Source organism: Coregonus clupeaformis, chromosome 31 (assembly GCF_020615455.1).
Source record: "Coregonus clupeaformis isolate EN_2021a chromosome 31, ASM2061545v1, whole genome shotgun sequence".
Classification (NCBI taxonomy): Eukaryota; Metazoa; Chordata; class Actinopteri; order Salmoniformes; family Salmonidae; genus Coregonus; species Coregonus clupeaformis.
The window spans coordinates 18,514,217-18,525,793 of record NC_059222.1 but is presented as its reverse complement, the minus strand read 5'-3'; the positions used below and the strand labels follow the sequence as shown (position 1 = coordinate 18,525,793).

The 11,577-nt window shown below is 41.2% G+C and overlaps 1 protein-coding gene across 1 annotated transcript in view; it reads left to right on the top strand.

Annotated features, from left to right (window-relative positions):
- Positions 1 to 2,979: 2,979 nt before the first annotated feature.
- The window catches only part of LOC121547862 (lutropin-choriogonadotropic hormone receptor-like), a 29,262-nt gene continuing 20,664 nt past the window's right edge, over positions 2,980 to 11,577 (top strand). Inside the window, 2 exon segments of the mRNA XM_045209925.1 lie at positions 2,980 to 3,185; positions 4,208 to 4,279. Of these exon segments, the coding sequence (XP_045065860.1) occupies positions 2,980 to 3,185; positions 4,208 to 4,279 (278 nt within the window).

Genomic DNA, 11,577 nt, shown 5'->3' with positions numbered 1-11,577 from the left:
TTAAAAAGCAACCTTAAGTGGCATGAGAGAGCAGACATGGGTTCAATTTCTACTTGAAATAATTTAAAATATATCAACAAGAAAAAATTATCAAATCACATTTTATTGCTTGCATTCACACAAAATGCTTACGTTTCTAGCTCCAACAGTGCAGTAATACCTAACAATACAAAACAATACACACAAATCCAAAAAAAAGAAAGTGTGCAAAGCTGTCATCAACTAAATACCTCAACTAAATATTGTAATAAATAATGTGGAAATTGAGCAAGTTGAGGTGACTAAACTGCTTGGAGTAACCCTGGATTGTAAACTGTCATGGTCAAAACATATTGATGCAACAGTAGCTAAGATGGGGAGAAGTCCATAATAAAGCGCTGCTCTACCTTCTTAACAGCACTATCAACAAGGCAGGTCCTACAGGTCCTAGTTTTGTCGCACCTGGACTACTGTTCAGTCGTGTGGTCAGGTGCCACAAAGAGGGACTTAGGAAAATTTGCAATTGGCTCAGAACAGGGCAACACGGCTGGCCCTTGGATGTCAATTTCTCCTGGCTCAAAGTAGAGGAGAGATTGACTTCATCACTATTTGTATTTGTGAGAGGTATCGACTAGCACACAGCTCAGACACCATGCATACCCCACAAGACATGCCACCAGAGGTCTCTTCACAGTCCCCAAGTCCAGAACAGACTATGGGAGGCGCACAGAACTACATAGAGCCGTGACTACATGGAACTCTATTCCACATCAGGTAACTGATGCAAGCAGTAAATTCTGATTTTAAAAAACAGATACAAATACACCTTATGGAACAGTGGGGACTGTGAAGCAACACAAACATAGGCACAGACACATCCACACACACACATGATAACATACGCACTATACACACACGTACACATGGATTTTGTGTTGTAGATATGTGGTAGTGGAGTATGGGCTATAGGGCACACACTTACAGTGAGGGAAAAAAATATTTGATCCCCTGCTGATTTTGTACGTTTGCCCACTGACAAAGAAATGATCAGTCTATAATTTTAATGGTAGGTTTATTTGAACAGTGAGAGACAGAATAACAACAAAAAAATCCAGAAAAACGCATGTCAAAAATGTTATAAATTGATTTGCATTTTAATGAGGGAAATAAGTATTTGACCCCCTCTCAATCAGAAAGATTTCTGGCTCCCAGGTGTCTTTTATACAGCTAACGAGCTGAGATTAGGAGCACACTCTTAAAGGGAGTGCTCCTAATCTTAGCTTGTTACCTGTATAAAAGACAACTGTCCACAGAAGCAATCAATCAATCAGATTCCAAACTCCACCATGGCCAAGACCAAAGAGCTCTCCAAGGATGCCAGGGACAAGATTGTAGCTCTACACAAGGCTGGAATGGGCTACAAGACCATCGCCAAGCAGCTTGGTGAGAAGGTGACAACAGTTGGTGCGATTATTTGCAAATGGAAGAAACACAAAATAACTGTCAATCTCCCTCGGCCTGGGGCTCCATGCAAGATCTCACCTCGTGGAGTTGCAATGATCATGAGAACGGTGAGGAATCAGCCCAGAACTACACGGGAGGATCTTGTCAATGATCTCAAGGCAGCTGGGACCATAGTCACCAAGAAAACAATTGGTAACACACTACGCCGTGAAGGACTGAAATCCTGCAGCGCCCGCAAGGTCCCCCTGCTCAAGAAAGCACATATACAGGCCCTTCTGAAGTTTGCCAATGAACATCTGAATGATTCAGAGGAGAACTGGGTTAAAGTGTTGTGGTCAGATGAGACCAAAATGTAGCTCTTTGGCATCAACTCAACTCGCCGTGTTTGGAGGAGGAGGAATGCTGCCTATGACCCTGAGAACACCATCCCCACCGTCAAACATGGAGGTGGAAATATTATGCTTTGGGGGTGTTTTTCTGCTAAGGGGACAGGACAACTTCACCGCATCAAAGGGACGATGGCCGGGGCCATGTACCGTCAAATCTTGGGTGAGAACCTCCTTCCCTCAGCCAGGGCATTGAAAATGGGTCGTGGATGGGTATTCCAGCATGACAATGACCCAAAACACACGGCCAAGGCAACAAAGGAGTGGTTCAAGAAGAAGCACATTAAGGTCCTGGAGTGGGAGCTGAAGGTTCGAGTTGCCAAACGTCAGCCTCGAAACCTTAATGACTTGGAGAAGATCTGCAAAGAGGAGTGGGACAAAATCCCTCCTGAAATGTGTGCAAACCTGGTGGCCAACTACAAGAAATGTCTGACCTCTGTGATTGCCAACAAGGGTTTCGCCACCAAGTACTAAGTCATTTTTTGCAGAGGGGTCAAATACTTATTTCCCTCATTAAAATGCAAATCAATTTATAAAAATGTTGACATGCGTTTTTCTGGATTTTTTTGTTGTTATTCTGTATCTCACTGTTCAAATAAACCTACCATTAAAATTATAGACTGATCACGTCTTTGTCAGTGGGCAAATGTACAAAATCAGCAGGGGATCAAATACTTATTTCCCTCACTGTAGTAAAAATTAAGAAAAACCCTTGAATGAGTAGGTGTGTCCAAACTTTTGACTGGTACTGTATATCTGGCCCTGTGCATCTGTTTGTGACCCAACCGGATAGGTCAGCATAACACAACATTTACCAAAATTGCCCAGCATTTTCTGTGTAAAATGTAGCTTTCTAATGTGGAGAGAGTAGAGTGGTTATGTTGTGACCCTGTCAGGGCTGGGCTCTAACTGAACCTTGTTGAATGCTGAGTTACTGAGTGGCGCACACCAGGAAGATGCAGTACCTTGTATTAGCGCAGGGCAGGTGGAAATGATAATGGTCCTCTCTTCTCCTCTGCTTCAATTTGCTTTGTCAAGTAGGCTACCTAGATTAGTCTATCTGAGGACGGTTTTATTTGATTTCTCTTGATAACGTGACAGTTGGGTGGAAAGGGGGAGCAGTTAACGAAGTGCCTAGGTAGCCTACACGATGGCATCGGCAAAGCGAACGTGGTGGGTTGTTCTCGCGCTGTCCGGTGTTCTGAATGTGAGCTCCTGCTGGACTTTCACTTGTCCGTCGATTTGTGAATGTTCAATGAAGAGCGATACATGTTACACATACACCAGAGAGAAACTCAGTTGCACGAGGGAAACACAACTGAAGTCCCAAGCCACTCCATCATTCATTCGAAACTTGTAAGTAGCCTAAAATTTCATTACGTTTTTGGGGAGGAATTGTGCATATATAAAATTATAGCGTCAATATCTATCCATTGTTTTTAAATTGCCTGACACTTTTGTCGAGCTGATTATTTATTATTTGATTATTTGATTATTTATTTATTTATTTATTTAACCTTTAAATTCAACCAGTCAATTAAGAAACACATTCTAATTTACAGTAGATACAATGATGGCCTTTTATCAGTACAGAACTGTGTGAAGTATGGTACCTAGCTACTGACTGTGCTTTGCACTCTATTAAAATACAGGCCACCATAGTAGCCTAATACTCAGCCTGGTCTCATAGACTAGACGTAACATAGTAAATGTAAATTCAATCAAATTGTGTGATATGTTATGTTTGGTATGGTTACATAAGACAGGTGGTTACTTAAGGCAAAAACGAATGTCTAACGCGAATGTCTAGCAACCCAAAGGTTGCGAGTTCAAATCTCATTACGGACAACTTTAGTATTTTAGCTAATTAGCAACTTTTGAACTACTTACTACTTTCTTAGCTACTCTGCAGCTACTTAGCATGTTAGCTAAGACTCCCCATAACCCTAACCCTTTTAGCTAACCCTTCCCCTAACTCTAACCCTAACTCTAACCTTAAACTTTAAACGTAACTCCTAAACTTAACCCTAACCCCTACTCTAGCTAACATTAGCCAGCTAGCTAATGTTAGCCACCTAGCTAGAATTCATAACATATCATATGTTTTGCAGATTCGTAACATATTGTACGCTTTGCAAATTCGTAACATATAATACGAATTGTAAATCGAAACATATCATACAAAATGGGTGATGGACATACACAAATGAATACACACCATATGAAACATAACATATCATACTAAATGGATGTCAGGGATTTACTTACAGAATAACAAGAAATGCTCTGTGATCAGGTTGGCAGCAGCCAGCAATACCTTACATGTTTCATATGTTACATGTTTTTTAACAAGTTTTTTCCTTGTGCATATTTTTTAGAAGACTAACTCATCTGCCGTTGACTGAAGTTCCAAGCAATGCCTTCAGAGGACTGATCAACGTGTCCAGAATGTGAGTTTCAATCAATCAATTAAATGTATTTATTAAGCCCCCTTCACCTGTGACATATAGCATTGTCAGTATTCCTTTAGCTCTATTAAACATTTTCTGTTTAACTCTGGGTTTGCCTTTTCAATGTTATAGATCTACAAAGCTTCATGAGGCTGTTTAAAACTTGACTTGTGCACAGTTCTAAACATATTTGTGTTGTGGAAGACATACTGCTGGTAGCTTTTATGAAAGGTGTGATAATCTAATGTTATATTGTATGAAACATTTATCTAAATGCATGTTAAAGGGGCAGTGCAGTCAACATTTTTATAATATTTCCACGCTATGAGGTCTAAGTAACACACTGATAATGGCCTTTTTAAGAGCTTTTTTATTTATTGTTTTGGCCTGGAATTTCAGCCTGTTCAGGTGGGATGGAGTTTTTGGCCCAAAGCATGACATCACAATAGGACCTGATTATTCTGACCAATGACTTCGAGTTATTTTCATGAAATAAACACACACAGTGATTTATTAGACATACAGTGATATGTGTATGTAGCATGGGGGTTTTAAGAAGCGGAAAGGAGATGTCCACTTTGGATGGGTAGCTTTGGATGAGTTGCCTACATACACACATCCTTTAAGAGGAAGTAGTTTGGCCTACATTTATTTATGACGTATTACCTTTCACCCACTATTTAGGAGATCAAAAGCATGTAAATTCATATGAACAAATTGTTGGTTACTATTTGGGAAATAATGATAAGCATGGTTGATGAACCAACTCACTGTCCTTGTGGTTAGAGTGTCCGCTGGAAGGTTAGGAGTTTGATCGCCGGCCGAGTCATACCAAAGACTGAAAATGGGACCCGATGCTTCTCTGCTTGACACTCAGCATTTAGGAGATAGAGTGGGGGTAAGGCGCTGTGATAGACTAGCATCCTGTCCAGGGGGATTACTTGTACATCAAGCTGCCTCATGCTACAGAAACAGGAGATCCTGCTTCTATGACTATTCTTTTCTTGTATTATTTCTTATTGTTGTTGCATTGTTGAGAAGGAACCTGCAAGTAAGCATTTTGTTGCACGGTGTATACCATGTGTATCCCTTCATATGACTAATAAAACTTGAAACTGCTCCTATGAGCCGCTCCGGCTCACACAAGCTAAGGCTAGTGCAAGGCTGTTCTTAGGCCTACTTTTTGGCTGATGTTTTCCCACAGTCTATTTCTGAAGACAAAAAAAGTTTGCGCTCAAACAACTGTAGATAGTGGGAGGTGCTGTTTAAAATAATCTGATACTGCATAAATTTACAAAGATAAGGCGCCACACTATATCCATATAAAATGTGTCTGCTTTATCTATACTGAACAAAAATATAAACGCAACATGTAAAGTGTTGGTCCCATGTTTCATGATAGGTGTGGCATTTTAAGAAGCTGATTAAACAGCATGATCATTACACAGCTGTACCTTGTGCTGGGGACAATAAAAGCCCACTCTAAAATGTACAGTTTTGTCACATAACACAATTAAACAGATGTCTCAAGTTTTGAGAGAGAGTGCAATTGGCATGCTGACTGCAGGAATGTCCACCAGAGCTGTTGCCAGAGAATGTAATGTTAATTTCTCTACCATAAGCCGCCTCCAACGTTGTTTTAGAGAATATGGCAGTACGTCCAACCGGCCTCACAACTGCAGACCATGTGTAACCACGCCAGCCCAGGACCTCCACATCCGGCTTCCTTACCTCCGTAATGCGCAGGAATAAGCTACGGACAACGAACACAATTGCATTTTCTAAAAGGCCATTTGAATGCACAGAGATACCGTGACGAGATCTTGAGGCCCTGACTGGTTTTCTGATCCCCGCCCCTACCTTTTTTTAAGGTATCTGTGACCAACAAATGCATTTCTGTATTCCCAGTCATGTGAAATTCATAGATTAGGGCCTAATTCGTTTATTTCAATTGACTGGTTTCCTTATATGAACTGTAACTCAGTAAAATCTTTGAAATTGTTGCATGTTGCATTTATATTTTTGTTCAGTGTAGTTAGATAAAGTAGACTTCATCGGCCATAGGTAGGGAATAGAGCGCCACTTGGGACGCACACAATGCAGCCCAAAGTTACTATTTGTGCATATGAACACACACAGTGAACAGCATGGAGGTTTTGGTCTGAATATGAGGCATTGTGTGGATAGAAATAGCATCACACCATTTAGAAATAAAAGTTTTCATTATGAATTTCATTCATCACTTTTGTTTTTGAATCTCATAGACACATAATAAAGTCTCAGTGTGACTGATTGGGTATCAAACCCTGGTTTCTTGTGGGACACAAGACTGTTAGCACACTGAACAAAAGCTGCAAACGTGGTTTAGTAAGCCACCTTTCTTACACAAGGTTTGTGGAACCAGATGGGAAAAGTGGGTGCTGATGGTTTAGTAGGGAATTTATGGTTTAGTAGGGAGTTGATGCTGTAGTAGGAAGTTGATGACGTAGTAGGGAGTTGATGGTTTAGTAGGGAGTTAATGGTTTAGAAGGGAGTTGATGGTTTAGTAGGGAGTTGATGGTTTAGTAGGGAGTTGATGGTTTAGTAGGGAGTTGATGATGTAGAAGGGAGTTGATGGTTTAGTAGGGAACTGATGGTTTAGTAGGTCAATAATTTTACCTTGATTACTACAAGTTTAGATAGCCGGCTGCTAGACTAACTTACCAATCTGAAACAATTTGGCTGACATGGGATAATTGAGTGACTATTAGTAACTGACATAACAAGAGAAACTGTTGGTGTACAAACAAATTTCGATATTGCACCTTGTGTATTCTATAATTCTACCTCGCAAAAGTTGAGACCCTGACTGAGTTCCCGAAAAAACTATGTATTTAAAGTGCTGCCTGCTATCCAACTATAGAATTTGAATAATCATTCTATTTCCATGATTCCAACAGTTCACCAATTAATTAGGCCTAGATGTTTGGCCCATATCATGCAGCCCTACGTGGCACAGTGTGGAAATGATAACATGAGTGCAGGAAATGCAGAAATGTATGAAAATGCTGAACATTTTCTGGGGTTGAAGTTGGATTGAACAGTATGAAACAATCAGAATGTAGAAAGACCCATTGAAATCACGTACAGTGAGGGAAAAAAGTATTTGATCCCCTGCTGATTTTATACAGTGGGGAGAACAAGTATTTGATACACTGCCGATTTTGCAGGTTTTCCTACTTACAAAGCATGTAGAGGTCTGTAATTTTTATCATAGGTACACTTCAACTGTGAGAGACAGAATCTAAAACAAAAAAAACAGAAAATCACATTGTATGATTTTTAAGTAATTAATTTGCATTATATTGCATGACATAAGTATTTGATACATCAGAAAGCAGAACTTAATATTTGGTACAGAAACCTTTGTTTGCAATTACAGAGATCATACGTTTCCTGTAGGTCTTGACCAGGTTTGCACACACTGCAGCAGTGATTTTGGCACACTCTTAAAGGGACTGCTCCTAATCTCAGCTTGTTACCTGTATAAAAGACACCTGTCCACAGAAGCAATCAATCAATCAGATTCCAAACTCTCCACCATGGCCAAGACCAAAGAGCTCTCCAAGGATGTCAGGGACATGATTGTAGACCTACACAAGGCTGGAATGGGCTACAAGACCATCACCAAGCAGCTTGGTGAGAAGGTGACAACAGTTGGTGCGATTATTCGCAAATGGAAGAAACACAAAATAACTGTCAATCTCCCTCGGCCTGGGGCTCCATGCAAGATCTCACCTCGTGGAGTTGCAATGATCATGAGAACGGTGAGGAATCAGCCCAGAAATACACTGAGGATCTTGTCAATGATCTCAAGGCAGCTGGGACCATAGTCACCAAGAAAACAATTGGTAACACACTACGCCGTGAATGACTGAAATCCTGCAGCGCCCACAAGGTCCCCCTGCTCAAGAAAGCACATATACAGGCCCGTCTGAAGTTTGCCAATGAACATCTGAATGATTCAGAGGAGAACTGGGTGAAAGTTTTGTGGTCAGATGAGACCAAAATGGAGCTCTTTGGCATCAAATCAACTCGCCGTGTTTGGAAGAGGAGGAATGCTGCCTAGGACCCCAAGGACACCATCCCCACCGTCAAACATGGAGGTGGAAACATTATGCTTTGGGGGTGTTTTTCTGCTAAGGGGACAGGACAACTTTACTGCATCAAAGGGACGATGGACGGGGCCATGTACCGTCAAATCTTGGGTGAGATCCTCCTTCCCTCAGCCAGGGCATTGAAAATGGGTCGTGGATGGGTATTCCAGCATGACAATGACCCAAAACACACGGCCAAGGCAACAAAGGAGAGGCTCAAGAAGAAGCACATTAAGGTCCTGGAGTGGCCTATCCAGTCTCCAGACCTTAATCCCATAGAAAATCTGTGGAGGGAGCTGAAGGTTTGAGTTGCCAAACGTCAGCCTCGAAATCTTAATGACTTGGAGAAGATCTGCAAAGATTTTTTTTTTAAATATAATTTACAGTCAGCTTTGCTGCAAGTAGTTATTGTAAAATACACAGTAACTTACTTTGGCTGATCTCTGTCACGCTCACTGACCTGATGGTGTGGCAGGAAGGTCAGTTTCCTGTCACCCAAGGGTTTGAGGCCAGGTGAGGCTGAGTCCATAGTGTCCTCACACCAAAGAATGCTTAGTAGTTGTCAACTAATGTTAAGATATCTTATAATCAGAAAAGTTCAGTGAAAGTACAGTAAGTTACTGGCAGCTAGTTGCAAGTAAGTTACTAGCTGTTACTGGCTGTTACGTTACTTTGAATTTTACAATAACTTACTGACAGCTGATTGCCAGTTAGGTAACGCAAAATTCACAGCAACTTCCAGGCAACTAATTGCCATTAATTTACTGTGAAATACAAAGTAACCTCTTAACAGTGCAGCTCTTTATTGTCACATGCTTTTACAAAGATTTCAGAACTGAAAGTGTTAAAAGAGGTGCTCCACCTTTGACAACATAACCATCAACCACTTAAACTGGTACAACACTTGCACTGGCGGATGGCACAAATACACACAATTCTGTAACTTGTTGTTTACCGTACTTTCACTGCAACCAGTAGCCTGTACTGTACCGTAAAATTACAGGAACTTTTAACAGTGTAGCATTTCACGGCATAAAGGAAAACATGGTGGTGAGGGAAAGAACATGATGGTTCTACACAACCATCACAGGAGTAAAGAACCCTTCCTGATACACAATACAAATGATGGTTACACATCACCCTCACCCCTGACAAAGAACCCCTCAATAACCTTTTATATATATATATATATATATATATATATATATATATATATATATATATATATTATGAGTGTACATCCAGATCCCATCCAACCAATGCATTGCATGAATAGCTGTGTGATTCCCTTATCTGGGCTGACAGTTTCCCCCCAACTTGGCTTTTGAGTCAAGGACCCCTAGACGCTCACAAGCCAATTAGCAAGACTCCTATTATGGTATTCCATCAGGGGGGGTGGCTTACTGTAGCCTGGTTCCAAATCTGTTTGTGCTGACTTGCCAACTCCTATGGCCAGGGGACCAAGCTTCCCCTGATCTGATCAAGATGCAGCTGTCCACTTACTGATAACTCAATTAGTGACTGATTGAAGTCTTGAGGTATATTGCAGCCTCCTTAGTTATCATTATGTCTTTATGTGAGTTTCATGAGTTTAACGACCACATATTAAAATGGGTTTAGAATATTTACTGAAGAAATGGAATGGATGTTAGAATGAGGATTCAGGAGGGTAATGAGAATAGACCAGATGAAGCCAAGGACTGCAGATGAAGGATCCATAGGGGTTGACTCCGTAGGGTTTGGCTTGGAGTTTCAGGTAGACATCACCCTCAGACCGTGGTAGTTGGGCTGCTGTAGGGATGGCAATCCCCCAAGGAGATCCTTGAACGAATCTAAGTAATGCGAGATAGAAGGTGGAGATGGGATGATTTGGCAGCTGGTAACTCACAGTGTCTTGAAATGCAGCACAGAGAGCATGCAACGCAAAACGAAGAGGAGGAATTACTTTGGTCAGGTTTAAATAGGGTGGTATTGGTGATTAAGGAGAGTGAAAACAGGTGGAGACTGATTAGCAATTAGTAGCAGCTGGAGCATGTTTGAGGAGCTACGGTCAAGGCAACTATTTAAGTGTTGCCAACGGTAGTGGAGGCTGATTGGCAATGGTTAGGAGCTGGTGTTTGTTAACTTGGCAACTAGTTAAGTGTTACATTCAAGTCTGGTCCTCTCTCCTGAATTTTTGTTAATTCTTAACACCATAAATCAGTTAAGCATTGAGTAACCTTGAACCAAATCTTGTGTGTGTTATAGCTAGCTAATAGTCTATCATAATAGACTGATTGTTGAGGAACAGGGCAGGACTACCTGTAATGCTTTACTAAACACTCTCCAAGAGAGGTTCACCCCAAGCTTATGAGGTCACAAAGTTAAGGACAGACCAGACACCACATGTATCCACCACATCTGCAAGGTTACAACTTACTATGTAGCCCAGTCACCACTTGGAATTGCGGTCCAGAAGTGGGCCAGGTATGGCTCTCATCATGTTATGATTATTTTATTAATCCAAGCGGTAGCGCATCGATGGAGTGCAAGAGGCTTTGTTTTTATGTTTCCACATTGATGTGATGTCTCTGTCACTTCAATATCCTATGCTCAAGTGTCAGTGACACTGACACTGTTAACAAATAGCCTACATGACCCCTGTACTCGCAGAATTGTGTTAATTTTAACTAATGTCTTCAAGTTTGTGGTGACCCAGTAAATGTTTCGGTCCTGACCACATTCATGTTGCAGTAATATAATAATATGCCATTTAGCAGACGCTTTTATCCAAAGCGACTTACAGTCATGCGTGCATACATTTATGTGTATGGGTGGTCCCGGGGATCGAACCCACTACCTTGGCGTTACAAGCGCCGTGCTCTACCAGTTGAGCTACAGAGGACCACATTATGCACATATAACATTAAAGTAAATGTTATACTCGAGTGGGACAATGTTATCTGATGCAGTGTTAAATTAACTCCTGAATCAAGACTTTGCAACTCTAGAAATGTTACACTGAAAAATTAACACTAGGGCCTAGATTCAATCAGATCGAGTGTTAACCAGCGTTAACCAGCGTTGGCCAACATACGCATAGCAGATGTTTTGGCGGTGTTGGAGGTGTAACAGTGATATGAGCTGCTGCTCTTGTGTCACAAACCACTCCCTTCCTTCTTA